The sequence below is a fragment of the Parus major genome, chromosome 4, assembly GCF_001522545.3.
Source record: "Parus major isolate Abel chromosome 4, Parus_major1.1, whole genome shotgun sequence".
Taxonomy (NCBI): Eukaryota; Metazoa; Chordata; class Aves; order Passeriformes; family Paridae; genus Parus; species Parus major.
The window spans coordinates 59,575,626-59,588,959 of NC_031771.1; the positions used below are offsets into that span (position 1 = coordinate 59,575,626).

Sequence of the window (13,334 nt, forward strand, 5' to 3'; positions counted from 1 at the left end):
CCACTCATTTATTTCTTTCTCAATCTGTCCCTCACTACATCCCACCCACCACTCCAGTCTGACCTTCCAGGCATGTTCTGTGTTGCTCCACATCTTTCCTGGAGTCCAAGAACAACTTCTGTTCATAAGCAGATGGACACATCTCACTTCCCAGTGGGGAATCCTGCCCACTATTAACTATCCAGTGACTGGGCAGTGCCAAGTCCATGCTTTCTCAGACTGCCTAAAGCACCCTCATGGGTAAAACACTCCGTGCTTGCTAGCTCTCATCTTGACTGCAGCTTCACCTCTCCCAGTCTCTGCTGACTGAGCAGTGGCCTTTTCTCACCTTTCTGCCCTTATTTCCCAATAAAAACTTTCTGTTTCTGCCACCCACATTCCTCAGAGCTCCTCCTGGGTTGATGCCTCTTCTTCTTGCCTGCACAGCCCACACCACTGTATTACCTCTTTCTGTATCAACCAGAGGGATCTTAAAAATACTGTCTGGAAATTTTCTCCCCCATATTTGGGTCTCCCTGGTGTTTTGGCCATTTGTCCAAGATTTCCACACATTCAGAGAAGTGGTCCTACCAGACTTCCCAAAATCTGGAAGTCACACCTGTAGGGGCATTTCACATTTATGGATATTTGTACATATATGTGAGCTGTGCATGCACAACCCAGCTGGCCCACGTGTAGGCAGTACTAACACCTCCCTCCAGCAGAAACTTCCTACCCAAGCTTCACTTCATCCTAAAGCCAAAGCTTCCTTGGTTAAACTTTCCCTTGAATTTGGCAGATGTATTTTTCTGGATCAAAGCCTCCAGCACTTGCTTAACATTGATTTGTAAGCACCTCCAGCATTTTGAAGTTGTCACATACATGTGGTATTCTTGGCCTGGAGAGAGTTTGTGCTTCAACCTTTGCTCTAAAGAAGCTCCTTCTCTATGCCATTGCTCACCAACCTCTTATTGCCAAAGGATACTCTTTCCCTGAAATTCCATCTTTTTCTTGTTTTTCATGAAAAATCTACCCAAATATTTAAAACTTTAGTGGATTTTTCAGAAAAAAAAAAAAAGTATTATTTTGCACATTTTAAAGACCAGCATTGTTCAGTTTGAATGCTTATTTTTTCCACAGCAGGCAAAATTTCCTTATTTTGCTTCAAATTCCCTTCATCCATTATGTTGCTTTTCCTTTCAACATTTTCATAAACCTGTTCTCTTGAAGCTATGGTTAGTGATCTGTTAAACATTTCCGAAGTCCAAATACAAATACAAATGCTTGCTGCTTAAAAAAAAAAAAAAACAGCTAAGTAGACTTACATTTATAAATAAAATAACAACCAAAAACCTTTTATTTATTTTTTTTAAATTTTAAATGCTTCCAGAAATAAAGGGGCTATATTTTATTTTGCAACAGCCAGCAGTGATCTCTTCCAGCTATGCCACTACCCCATCCTTTTTTCTCTTTCCTCTCCTCTCTCATATATTTTTTTTTTTTTATGGAGGAAAACCAGTAGCCAGGAAAAGCCCTCAGTGATGTTAAGGTATATCCACAGAGATAACCTGGCAGGCAGAAAGGACAGCTTTCTTGCTCCAACACACCCATCCAACACTGTTGTGGGTAACAGGCAAAAATAAGCCAGGAAGACCAAAAAGGCCTGCAGACAGCCAGATGTCTGGCAGGATAATGGCAATGGGCAGACAGAGGGACAAAGGTGGCACAAAGTACCCCCAGATGTGTGACACTGGGCTCGGAGAGCTCTTTCAGCTCCTGGAAGAGTCTCCTTGAGTCAGCCAGCTGTCACCATGACAGTGAGTGCTTCACTGGAGGATTAAAGTAGTCACAAGTCACAGCTACCAACAACATTTTAAGCTCTGGGAAGTCACTGATGAATAACAAAGTGCAGTCTTTATAACCTGACTCTTGTAAGCATGAACTGCCCATAAAGTCTATGTTCATGTCTGCCACACTTGCATTACAAAGTTGTGTATATTGCTGCTTGTTTTGGGGCTAGGTCACTGGCCTATGATCTACTGTTAATCTGTTTTAAAGCCGGGCTGGAAAATAATTTAAAGTAGTTACATGTAAAAAGGTGATGCTGTGCACTGCTTAATTTTAGACTGTCAGCGTGATTCAGCTAACTTGGCTTTTCAAGTGCTCTGGTAGATTGCAATCAGCTTGGCAATAAGACTCCTGACACTGTAGGAGAACTCTCTGAAAGGGGTTGGTGAAAAAAGCTCTTCATTTGAAAGTGGGAAGTGAATATCTAAGGCTATTGGTTATATCCTGCAGGCTAAATAAAATGTGTCTCATTTGAAAAGAGTGAGATGGCAAAAATGGGAACATGAGCAGAATTTTAACACAGATCCAAAAAAAGCCTCAGGGGCATGAAGTTTGACCAGTGCAACACCTGATTTTTCAAGCTGGTCTGTGCCTGTATGAAATGAGAATTTATCTTTATATATATATATATATATATTCCTTATAAAATGGGATTCCCCAGCACCCAGTTCATGAAACATGGAGCCAGAGATACAGAGATAAGCAAAGGCCAGTCACTGAGGGACTGCTGAGGACAGGGATGCATATTCCAAGGTGAACTTTCACCCAGTGTGTCAGTTAAAGTTATTTTTTATATATAAAGGTGACCTTGCCACAGACCTTGACTTCCCTTTTAGACAGACTTTCGCAATGAGGTAATTGTAGCCCTGGAGTGTGGTGACCACATGAAGCTACAGAGCTGTTCAGCTAAGTAATCCTTTCATTATCCCTCAGGACTCCTGCAATGAACATGTCTGGCCTCTTGTCTTCTCTGACAGCCCAAAGCTCAGGGAAGTCTGGGCTTGAGATCTGCTCTTTCCCATGAGATCTCACAAAAGGAAAGCTGGAAGTGCTGGCTGTGTTTTGCTTCAAATGTTTCTGTACTTTGTAAAAAGTTAATTGATCAAACAGACAGAAAATGCAGCTCTGTAAATGAAGGGAAAGCTAAAAGGCACATCCAAGCCATGAGGGAGGAGAAGATGATCACCTCTGTGTTCGGCTCCAGCAGGAGTTTGGATTTCCATGCTGGCATTACCATAATTTCTCTCCATGGCTTTGAGTTAGTCAACAGACAGTGAATTAAAGACTCTGATATTCGCAGTCTAATGCTATGGTTGTGCAACGTCACAGAGAGATTATGGAAACAGCTGATGTGAAGGCTTGCTTCAAAATAAATACACAATAAAAACTGTGCTGAAGGCACTGTCCCTCCGTCCTGCAGGTGGCAAAGTAGGAGCCAGGTATCTGGAGCAACTCAGCAATGGCTTGCCTTACCTGAGTGGTCTTTGGGCAGCAAAGCACAGTGTCCCCATCTCCTGTCCCGGTCAAAGTTATGTGTTGTTGAACACCTGAAAAGAATCAAAGGTACAGCTTAGTGCATCTTTAAACAACCTGGATGTTTACAGTGAAACTACAGGGCCTTCACACCCTGGCATCCTGGAAATTCAGGCTTGTTTTTTTCTAATTAGCATCAGTTTCATTCAAACTCATTAAGAGTAGAGTAAAAAATATGCTTTCTTTTGTTAAAGTTGCTCTGCTCCACTTCTCTCAAATTAAAAGCAGATTAAAAATAAGATGTAAATGCAGGACCTGGAATTTTCAATGAATCATTTAGAAAAACCCAACATTCTTTCTATTTCTGGGATTAGAAAATGAAAGGCAGGAAAAAAAAAAAACAAAACCAAATAAATTATGTCTTCTTTACTTTTTACAAAACAAGCAAAACAGGACCCAGCCCATTTTTAATGCCTGACAGTTACTGTAATAATCTGTGGAGGCAGGAGACTGTCCACAAAAAGGGACTTTTCCCTGACTTTCAGTGACAAGCATATTTCACCCTTTTTGCACTCAGTTCCTTTAAAGCATTCTTATTTTAGAACTTGCAAGATGAAATGAGGAAATAACTGACAGCATGGTGATTTCCAAAGGCGCAGATAAAACCTCTCCAATTTTCAGGGCAGGGGACTGAGTCCTGCACACCCTCAGTGGTGTTCTGTTCTCTCAGTCTGCCATCTCAGGCTCAGAGCACTCCAAGAAGCACTGAGCTGCTGTTCTTCTTTTGCAGGAGTAGATTTGGAGTTTACCTCGAGGACACACTGAGAGCACGTGACTGAACTGAGGCTGAACCTTGGAGGTCCATGTCCTGTCCCAGTGCACCATCCACTAAAACATCTTCCCCAGCCAGTTATAATGCAGAATAATAGAGATCAGCTACAGGACATTAGAAAACACTGGAGTTTATTTAATGTGATGGATGATTTATTTTCATTATGCATGGTTTTATCATTCCTTGAGCAGTTGTGTGGTCAAATTTTTCACTCTAGGATGTTACAAGTTAGATTGAAATTTTATTGTAGCTCATGTCTACATTTTAACTGCCCTATTTTTCTTCTTAATTAGATGCTATGTGGTATTTAAAATGCTTAATTTCTATGAAGCATCTGAATAGGCCACATATATTAAGTTTGGTGACCTCAATTATATGAGGTGCTCGAAAAGAGGTGCTTGGTAGTCTGGTGCAGATTAACATGGCACATACTTAAAGAGGCTGCTCTCTCACAGGAATTAAGGCTGATGCAACCGCTGGGAGTTGATGGGAATTTCTCAAAGAACCTTTGGTGGGAAGTGGACTGTGCTTTCTTTAAAGGGTGGTCTAGTGTGCATGAGAAGGAAGATGAGAAATTAATTAAAGTGTCCTCAGTACTGCTTGTGTCACTGTCCAGCAGCAGCCAAATTCTAATCGGAGGAATCACAAACGTTTCCATTTTAAAAGATTTCTTGTTGTCAGAGACCCCAACAGAGGCTTCTTCCACCAGCTGTCCACAAAGCATTGATCCTCCCACTCAATGCTCTCCACAGCCAGGCCTTCTCTATTGCCTTGCAGTGGCTACAATGAGGTTGGTCCTCCCTTGTGATGCCAAGCTGCCTCCTTGGTGCCAAGCTTCTTGCACAGTGACATAATCCTTTTCTATTTTCCACTACAGATCTCACTCTCTGTGAGAATCTCAGCTCATCCTCAAAGCTATTTCACTTGTCTTCCTCCTTTTCTTTTAAAAATGTTTTGTCTGACTGGAGGCTTACCAAAAATGTGGTGACATTTCAGTCTTGAGGAATGTTACCTTCAGCAGCCAAACCAACCCAATGGCCTTATTATTTCTTTATCCTATTTGCAAACGCACCCACACTCAAAATTTATGGGATAGCAAATATCTTTACATAAGCTTGTCATATAAAATGATTAACATGAAAGTGAAAACATAAAGACAGAAATACTGAACTCATTATATCAGAAAAGTCCACTACAAGGGATTTATTTTAATTAACATTTTCAACCCATAAATGGTAAAAAACATGGGAATGGACTAACAAAAGGGTGTGTCACAGATGAGGTCTAACTGGCAGGCAGGATAAATGGAAAGCAGGCCATTTTTCCCACCAGGAGTATAGGGAGCCTTAAAAATAGGATGTTTTGGAGAACAAGCAAAGCCCCAGGCCCAGGAAAGAGCTTTGCCAAGATACCTGGAGTTGTCACTATGTCTGAGACTTGGAGGTTGCTTGAGACCTTTTTAGGTGTTGTCCTGACCATGAGACATGGCCATGCTTTGCCTGACAGCACCAGACCAACCACTACCAGCTCCAGGAAAATTCACAGCCTGATGTTTGACATCTCCCAGCTCAGCCCACAGGTACTTCTTTCCAGGACTGTCACAGACTCCCCATCTTGTAATCCAGCTGGCCAAAAAGCTGTCCCCTGCACTGCTTTTAGTCTGTGGCTGACATATCAAAACTCTTCTTGTTTCCAAGGAAGATGACAAGATTATATCCTTCCTCCACAGACCTAAGGTCACCCTTTCACAGGGGCTCCACCCATCCAGGACTCAAGCACAGGATGAGGCTTCTGCAGGGTATGAGTCAACACCTTCCAAAGTATAGCCAAAATCTCAGCCAGGGCCTGCTCCTGTCATTCCCTTTGAGCAGAATCTGAGGAATCCATCCCACCCTGGGACACAGGGACAGGGTGCTGGCAGCTTCCCTGCAGACACAGCTTGGTCCTGTTCAGACCACCCTCTCCTTTTGCTCTCACAAGTGTTCACTGCAACCCCATTTTGTCTGTCCCTACACTGCTCTGTCTTTCTGGAGGTACCAATGAAGCTCAGTGGCAATTCTTTTTCCTCAGCACAAAAGGAAAATTTACACTACATCTTTAACAAGATATGATGAAGTAATAGGTAATAGGCCACTAAATGGAAATTTATCTGTGAAAACAGATAAAGGGGGAAAAGCAATACAGGATGCTGTTAAAGGAATTATTTTATTTAAATAGTGCAATTATTTTGTCTTCTTTCCTGTATTTTCAATAAATATTTATAAAAATACAACTTGTTTGTTGCTCTCAAAGAAGGCAGGGAGAGCTTTCTGCAGTCAGGAGCAGATTTATGTTGAAACAGAGTATCTGTGTCATAGTGTCATATGTAGCATGAGAAAACATAAATCTAAAGCACATTTGAGTGGGGTTTGGCCTGCACTGTAAAGCCCTGCCTGTAGTCCTGACCCAAAGTATAACTTGAGGACTGAGGACATGAACTTAAATGCCCAAGTCAGCTCTCTCCTGGTCGGGTTTCCTGGAATTCACCCCCAAAGAAGCAGTTTGGACCCAGCCTCCCATCATCCATTACTAGCAGCTTGCAGCAGGCAGGAGCAGTAAGGGCACAAGCCTTGCCCTCACCTGCTGCCCACCAGGTGCCCTGGGATCAGTTATTGAGTGTAAGGCCAGCCTGGGTTAGTGCCAAGTCACACAAAAAAAGCACAGAGCAGGTTTCCCAACTGCTGTTCAGGGCTCTTTTCCCGGCATCTCTGTGCCTGAAGTCACACGTTAAGTTGCTTTTAGCTTATGAGTGATGAGCAAACACTGGTCAGAAGGTCACCCATAGGGTGAAATGATCTGTCAAATCCAAATAACTCCAGCTGTCCTCCTCCTCGTCTCCCTGCTTGTAAATGGCTTTTAAAAAGTCGGAAGTATAAGAGCAAGTTGTTCAAGGTCAGCTCTAAAGTGTGCTCTAACCTTGGACCCCATCCATTCACAGGTTTTTCCATTTCTGCGGCCTAACTGGCTAAAAACAAACACACAGTGTCATATATTAACAGGATCTCTCTTAAGCACTGCATGAAATTAAGTGGGTACTAAGGTCAATCTCTTTGTGGCTACAGTTCATCAAAGACAGGATTCAAACTGGTAAATTATTCCAGTTCCCTTTCTTTAGTTAAGATAGTCTCAAATTCTTGTTTCCTGGAGGCTTTTGTTAGCTGAGTTGTATCGATGGATATTGGGGAAATTCTGAAGCGCTTTCCTAGCCTGAAGCTCACTGTCTGTTTGTGTAAGCAGGTTTGTGGGGTGTTTACATTACAGCAGCACTTACACTTGAAACAGATGTGTCATCAGAAAGACACCAACAGATCATGAAAAAGTTAGACAGTCCAGTATAAAAAATGAGAGTTTTGCCCTGCCTGGGTGAGTAAAACAAACTCTAAAATATTACCTCCACCCTGAAAACAGGCAAGTGTTTTCCTTTCACATGGCTCATCTGGGCATAATTTTCACATTACTGGCACCCACATATTGTCTGCTTTGTTGCCTTTGATTTCAGTTAACATATGCCTATCATATGAATTTGTCTACAAAGTTTATCTTTTTCATTCAGTGCTTTAATTCAGTACAGTTCCCACCTGAATGCCACTACCCCAAAAATGGACCATGAATACTTCTAACAGCTTCTGCAAAAGTAAAAGAGTAACCTTTGCCCAAAAGGAGACCTGGCCTTAAACACACTAGTAGAATAAATCATTAACCAACAAACAGGAGTAATACCTCTCTTCTTAGTACTGCACTGTCCAAAGGGGTTCTGGTGCCAATCTGGATGGAAATTAGAGACATGGGGGCCGGGAGAAAAGAGCTTTCCTCAAAAATCAGATGGTCTCTACTGCAGTACAAGTACAGCCTGCACAAATCAAACAGTGCCTTAACCAAGTGTCCTCTCTTGCAGGTGTCTGTGTCTCTCTCCCTCAGCAGAGGGTTTCTACCAGGTCATTCTATAGGTCCTGCTTTTTCTGTACAAGCTCTTGTTACTCATGTAAGTTGAACTTCCAAGAGGAAGGGCAGCAAGGAAGCATTTCTGCAGTTCCTGAGCCTCCTGTGCTTGTGGAAACCCAGTGCCAGGGCTCTCTTCCCCAAGCACATCTTGACCCGAGGGCCATGACTATGATGGCCCATGCACCAGTCTCCCTGGGCTCAGCATCAAGCTCATGTTAATTATTCCAAAAGCAAGATTAAAGAACTAAAAAATGGTGTTTCATTTGAATGCTGTTTTCATTTACGAACAATGTCAACTTACCATTTCTTTATGGAAAATGAATTTGATAAACAAGTGTGATAAAACCTTCCACCAAACCGGAAAGGAAATTTGCATAAATGTCCATCCTCTGTAAACACTGAAATACAAATATAAAAAACTCATAATGCAGCTGAAAACCAACCCACAAATTATATTATGTACTATTATATGAAATTAAAAAGATAGATATCTGCAAGTTTTTCAGCTGTACTCAGGACTCTGTCTCTGCCATGTCTAGTGCATACAAAGCAGCTTAAAATCCTACATAATGACTGAACCAACAAAGATTAATGGACTCTGCAGTGGAACAAATATCTCAGATCATTTCAGTTCAAAATAACTGCCATTTCTGGTAGAGCAAATGCCAATTATACCCATTAATTGCAATTATAATTTCTAATTATGTAGTATTGTAATTGCATATTAAAATAATTTCTGAAGTTATATCCTTTCAGGCTCTATATCACATTGTAATATCTGTTTAAAATAATTAAGGAACCAGACAGTACAAACTGAAATAGAAACAGTCAGGAGAAAGAAGGTTTTAAAGTTTGGGGGTAGAGAGAGAATTTTAATCATACCACCTTCCCTTGGGGATAAGCAGGTTCCTTACAAATGGGGAGAATCTGATGGGGCCAGTGTCTAGAAAGGGCAAGTTTTATATTTGCCACATCAGTGATGGCAGTCTAAGGAAGGGTGGTGGGAGTTCAAGGAAGGTTAGTGGGAGTCTATCAGAAAAAATCCTTCAAGATTAGTCTTGAGAATGAGAGAGGCTGAAGACAAAAAAGACAATGAAAAACTGTCAGAGCTTATTTAACCATTAAACTAAAAGTAATCTGTTTTGAAATCCCAAAGTCTGAATGGGAAACCAGTCGCTGCTGTAAGAGAAAAATGGGGCATTCAACCAAACCAGCAGCACAGCACATTTCCATTTCTCAGACACAATGTACGATTGCTTCTTGTCCTGAGCTTACCCCTCCCATGACGGCTGAGGCTTCTGCACACTCTACAATATCTGCTAACTCTCATAAGCCCAGAGATCTCAAAGAGCTGCTGAGGTCAATTATTGGCATTACGGAAAAAATAACCTATCCTTGTGGTCCAACCCCTCCTTAATCAGTTGGAATTATGGTCTCTCCATCTGCCCTAACTGCCTCCTTCTCTATCAATGTGAAATAGCCACTGCCATCCCCTCTGCCATCCCCTTGTCGATCCCAGTTTTCATTCTCTGAATTACACAAATGTTCCAGTATCAGCTTTCTCTGTCTGACAGCTCCCAGTATAAGCAGGCAGGAGAGCTGAGAAAATACATCCCCATTCAGAAGACATTGCATCCCAAAGGCCACTGAAGATTGTTATAACCTATAAAGTCACTATTGATTGCCCAATGCATATAATTTTTAACAGCAAAAGCACAGGGCAATAACAGCTTTAAAAATGGAAACTGCAATGTTCTCCCACAGCCAGGATGTCTGATTATTGGGATTCCATCAGAACAAATGCAACCCAGAAAGCTGCATGCAACTCAAACCCTTCTCCCACAGAGAGATCAAGGGCCAGGGTAGAAACTGAACTTGTACGTACAAAGAGTTCATGTGTTCGAAAGTTACAGGGCAGCTGCAGCTCTGATTAAAGGTTGTTGCACATCTTCAGCCACACCACCTTGTGAAATAATATAAAGCCATGCCAGCTCAGACAAACTAAAATCCCATCAGCACCTTCCCATTAATCTGCACCTGAAGGAAAATTACCTGAGACTCCTGAGCTAATCTCAAATTCCCCTTTAAACAGAAATTAATATTGGCATAACCATTCTATAATCCTTATTCATGTTGAAACAAAGACAGGCTTCCTACCGACTTGCACAGCGCGGATACAGACAGGCAGACCATTCTTACTGTCATGAAACCTACTGGATTTGACTTGGTACCTTGTGGGCGAGTGAACCCATGCTTTGAGCCTCTTCCTGCCCCAGATTTGTTTTGCTATAAAGAGAAAAAGAGAATGTGGATTGGAGACACAAATTCACTATGGGAACCACACTACTGGTAAAAACCTGCTTTCCAGGGTGCCCTGAAATTGTGTTTCTCCCAGTGTTTCTGAGGAAATCTTCTTATTTGCTTGTGATTTTTTGTGGGGCACAGTCTGGTGAAAGACTTTTGAACAACATTGATTTTGAAGGTGACAACTAAACCAGGAAAACCCAGCACAACACAACAAAAGCCAATTTATCTTTCTATATCTATATATATATATATCTTTCTATAGCCAAGGGATGCATCTCTTATTCCTCTCAGCAGGAAGCATAGATGCATTCTGGGGACAGTTCACAGTTACAAATAATATCCCAACATTTGCCTTTTTCTGTTATTTAGCTGTATCCCCCAGGGCATTAGTTACAAAAGCAACTTCTAACTGTATTTGGGTTTGCAAATCAGCAAGCAAAGAGCACTAGGCTGAGCTGATTTTAAGCCACAGGAAACAATAGAAAAAAGGATAATACACATAAAATGCTGCTGCCACCAAAGGCAGTGGCAACTGAACTATAGCAAAAAATATATCACAAAAGCAGTCAAAGAAGCATCATTAGCATAGAACTGGACAGGGGATATAAAAAGTGAGGGTTAAGAAAAAGCTGTTGCTGAGATATATAGAGAGTTCTGAGGAAAGAACAATTTTTGCACTCTACACAGACTCTGCCACCACCAAGCAAGGGCTTTCAGCCAAGAATGATCTTCACCTTGAACTTGAGCATTCCTTTCTATTCCCACATGTAATATCTGAGGACATACTTTTGTAATTCGCTGAGATAGGGTTATAACATAATCTAAGCATACTTGAGCTAGTTTTAACATAGCTAGAGAAATAAGGTTGATCTTAAGGCCACAATGCTCACCATAAGGCAGCAGTGGGCTATTGCCCTGCTAGTCCATGGTAGATGCCAGACTGTGGTGGGGATCATGTGCTTGACAGACATAGCCCCAAAAAAGACACAAGATACATGCTGCAAAAACACTGAAGGGTTTGGCATGGAAACAGGGAGAAGTCTGAAATGAAGATAGCCGCCTAAGCTGGGCTGTTCACTTACCAGACAGCAGTAATGTCTGGCAGTGGAGCACTCTCCCTCCATGGTACTGCAGGTACCTGCTTGTGTCAACACATTTCTGAGATATCTTTTTTAAGGATTTCAGTTTTTGTGGTCCTTCCTGCCCTCCCATTCCTCCTCCATAGCAAGGCAAGGATGTAAGCAATTGCTTTAAATAGAGAAAGGTATAGTACCAGCTATCCCATAGTCCCCCCACTTAGTGAGCACTGCTGCCAGCCTTTATCTGGCTAATCCCTTTTGTGTTCCCTTCAGATCTCTTTTTCTGGGTCTGTTCAGTGGCTTCACTCATCCATTCCCAAGGCAGCCTGGCCCTGCCAGGCATCATGCAGCTGATCTACTACTCTGAAAGAGAAGAATCACTTACCATCCTTGCACAGTCACTGCTCAGACTCAGCACCAAGACAACAGTGAGAGGAGCACAGACTTTCATCTTTGCTCTCCTCTCATGAAGGTTTTGCCTGGCAGAGGAAAACTTCCAGAGCTGGAGTGAAGCAGGAGGGTGAATCAGGAAGAAGCTCTCCCAAGGGACTGTGATTTACTCAACTTTAGGATATTTTAGTTTTCTAAGTAAGCAGAGCTGTTATCGTTGTTAATCATTAATGTCTCTGTGGGTAGAAGGGAATGCCCCGTAGGGAGAGACTCTCCCTAAACCTCCAGGAGTGAAGAGTATACAAAGTGCCTGACCCTTGGAGATGGTCCCAAGATTGCTGGTGTAATAAGCAAGCACTGAAGGGCAATTCCAGAGAAGTTGTTCCAGTGTTGCCTGAACTAGAGCTGGTTTATCATTTGAATGTTTCCCTTCTCTTTCTCTTCAGGAGCTAATTAAAAGCATGGTATAGCAACAACAGGGAGCTCCGAGTAAGCCCACTCAGGAGATGGCATTACACTGCAAAAATATGGACCAGATCAATGCCAATACCAAGGATTACTCATTAACAGATGGTTACCTGCCCAGCCTTGACTTGCAACAGCAGCCTTCCAGCAGCAGACTGGGAAAGTTAAAAAGAAAGAAAATACACTCTGATAATACATTTTGTGTACCAAAAAGCTCCCTTCTACAACCACCTGAGCAAAGCCATCTCTGTCTGATAAGTGCCTGTCTGAGATAGCTGCCTGCAGAATCCTTTTGAATACAGATGCAGAGGGTATTGCTAAAACTGAGATTTCACCAGAGCAGTCTATTTCAGCTCCACCTTGCCCCACAACCAAAATCCGCAGGTTTGGCTGGTACAATGGTGTCTGTGCTTGAGGCTTTTGCCATGTCCTGTCAATCAGGGACCACACCTCTTCACACCCAAAATCCCCAGAGCCTGAACAACAGAAAGAATACCATAGCTCTTGCTTAAGTTGTATGCTGCCCTTTGAAGTCTCACCAGCACAGCTATGGAAGGGATATGATTCTTTTCAATTTTTTTAACACAACAAAGCCATGGCAGTAGGGCCCAGTGGTGAAGCAGAGCTATCCCTGCACAATTTTGATATGATAGTTTATCGTGGTGCAGGGAATTTGCACACTGCTGTATCTTTCATCACAGTAATAACTCCTGTTAGTTCAAATAGGCCTATATAGGTTTATGGATTAAACTTTGTTACTCTGAGCAAGGCTTGGAACAGCAAGAAGCAGTCAAAGTTGGAATTTCCTTCTCAAAATCTAGCAAAGAAGCAGAAGAAAAATCTTTGCCTCTATGCATTGCTTGTTGCCAGAAGACTTGAAGTAAATAAAGCTTCAGAATAGACTTGTGGAATAGATTTGTCTTATTTTCACTCATTTTAAACCTGGAAACAGGATGTACAGACAGTCTGATCTGCCTGAG

At 42.1% G+C, this 13,334-nt stretch overlaps 1 protein-coding gene across 1 annotated transcript in view; it reads right to left on the bottom strand.

Annotated features, from left to right (window-relative positions):
- The window catches only part of HGFAC (HGF activator), a 40,967-nt gene extending 28,890 nt beyond the window's left edge, over positions 1–12,077 (bottom strand). The window contains exons 1-4 of the mRNA XM_015625547.2: positions 11,885–12,077; positions 10,345–10,399; positions 8,415–8,511; positions 3,301–3,374 (exon numbers count right to left, since the gene is read on the bottom strand). Coding sequence (XP_015481033.1) covers positions 3,301–3,374; positions 8,415–8,511; positions 10,345–10,399; positions 11,885–11,950 — 292 coding nt within the window. The 5' untranslated portion in view covers positions 11,951–12,077. The remainder of the gene's footprint in view (positions 1–3,300; positions 3,375–8,414; positions 8,512–10,344; positions 10,400–11,884) is intronic.
- Between the last annotated feature and the right edge of the window lie 1,257 nt (positions 12,078–13,334).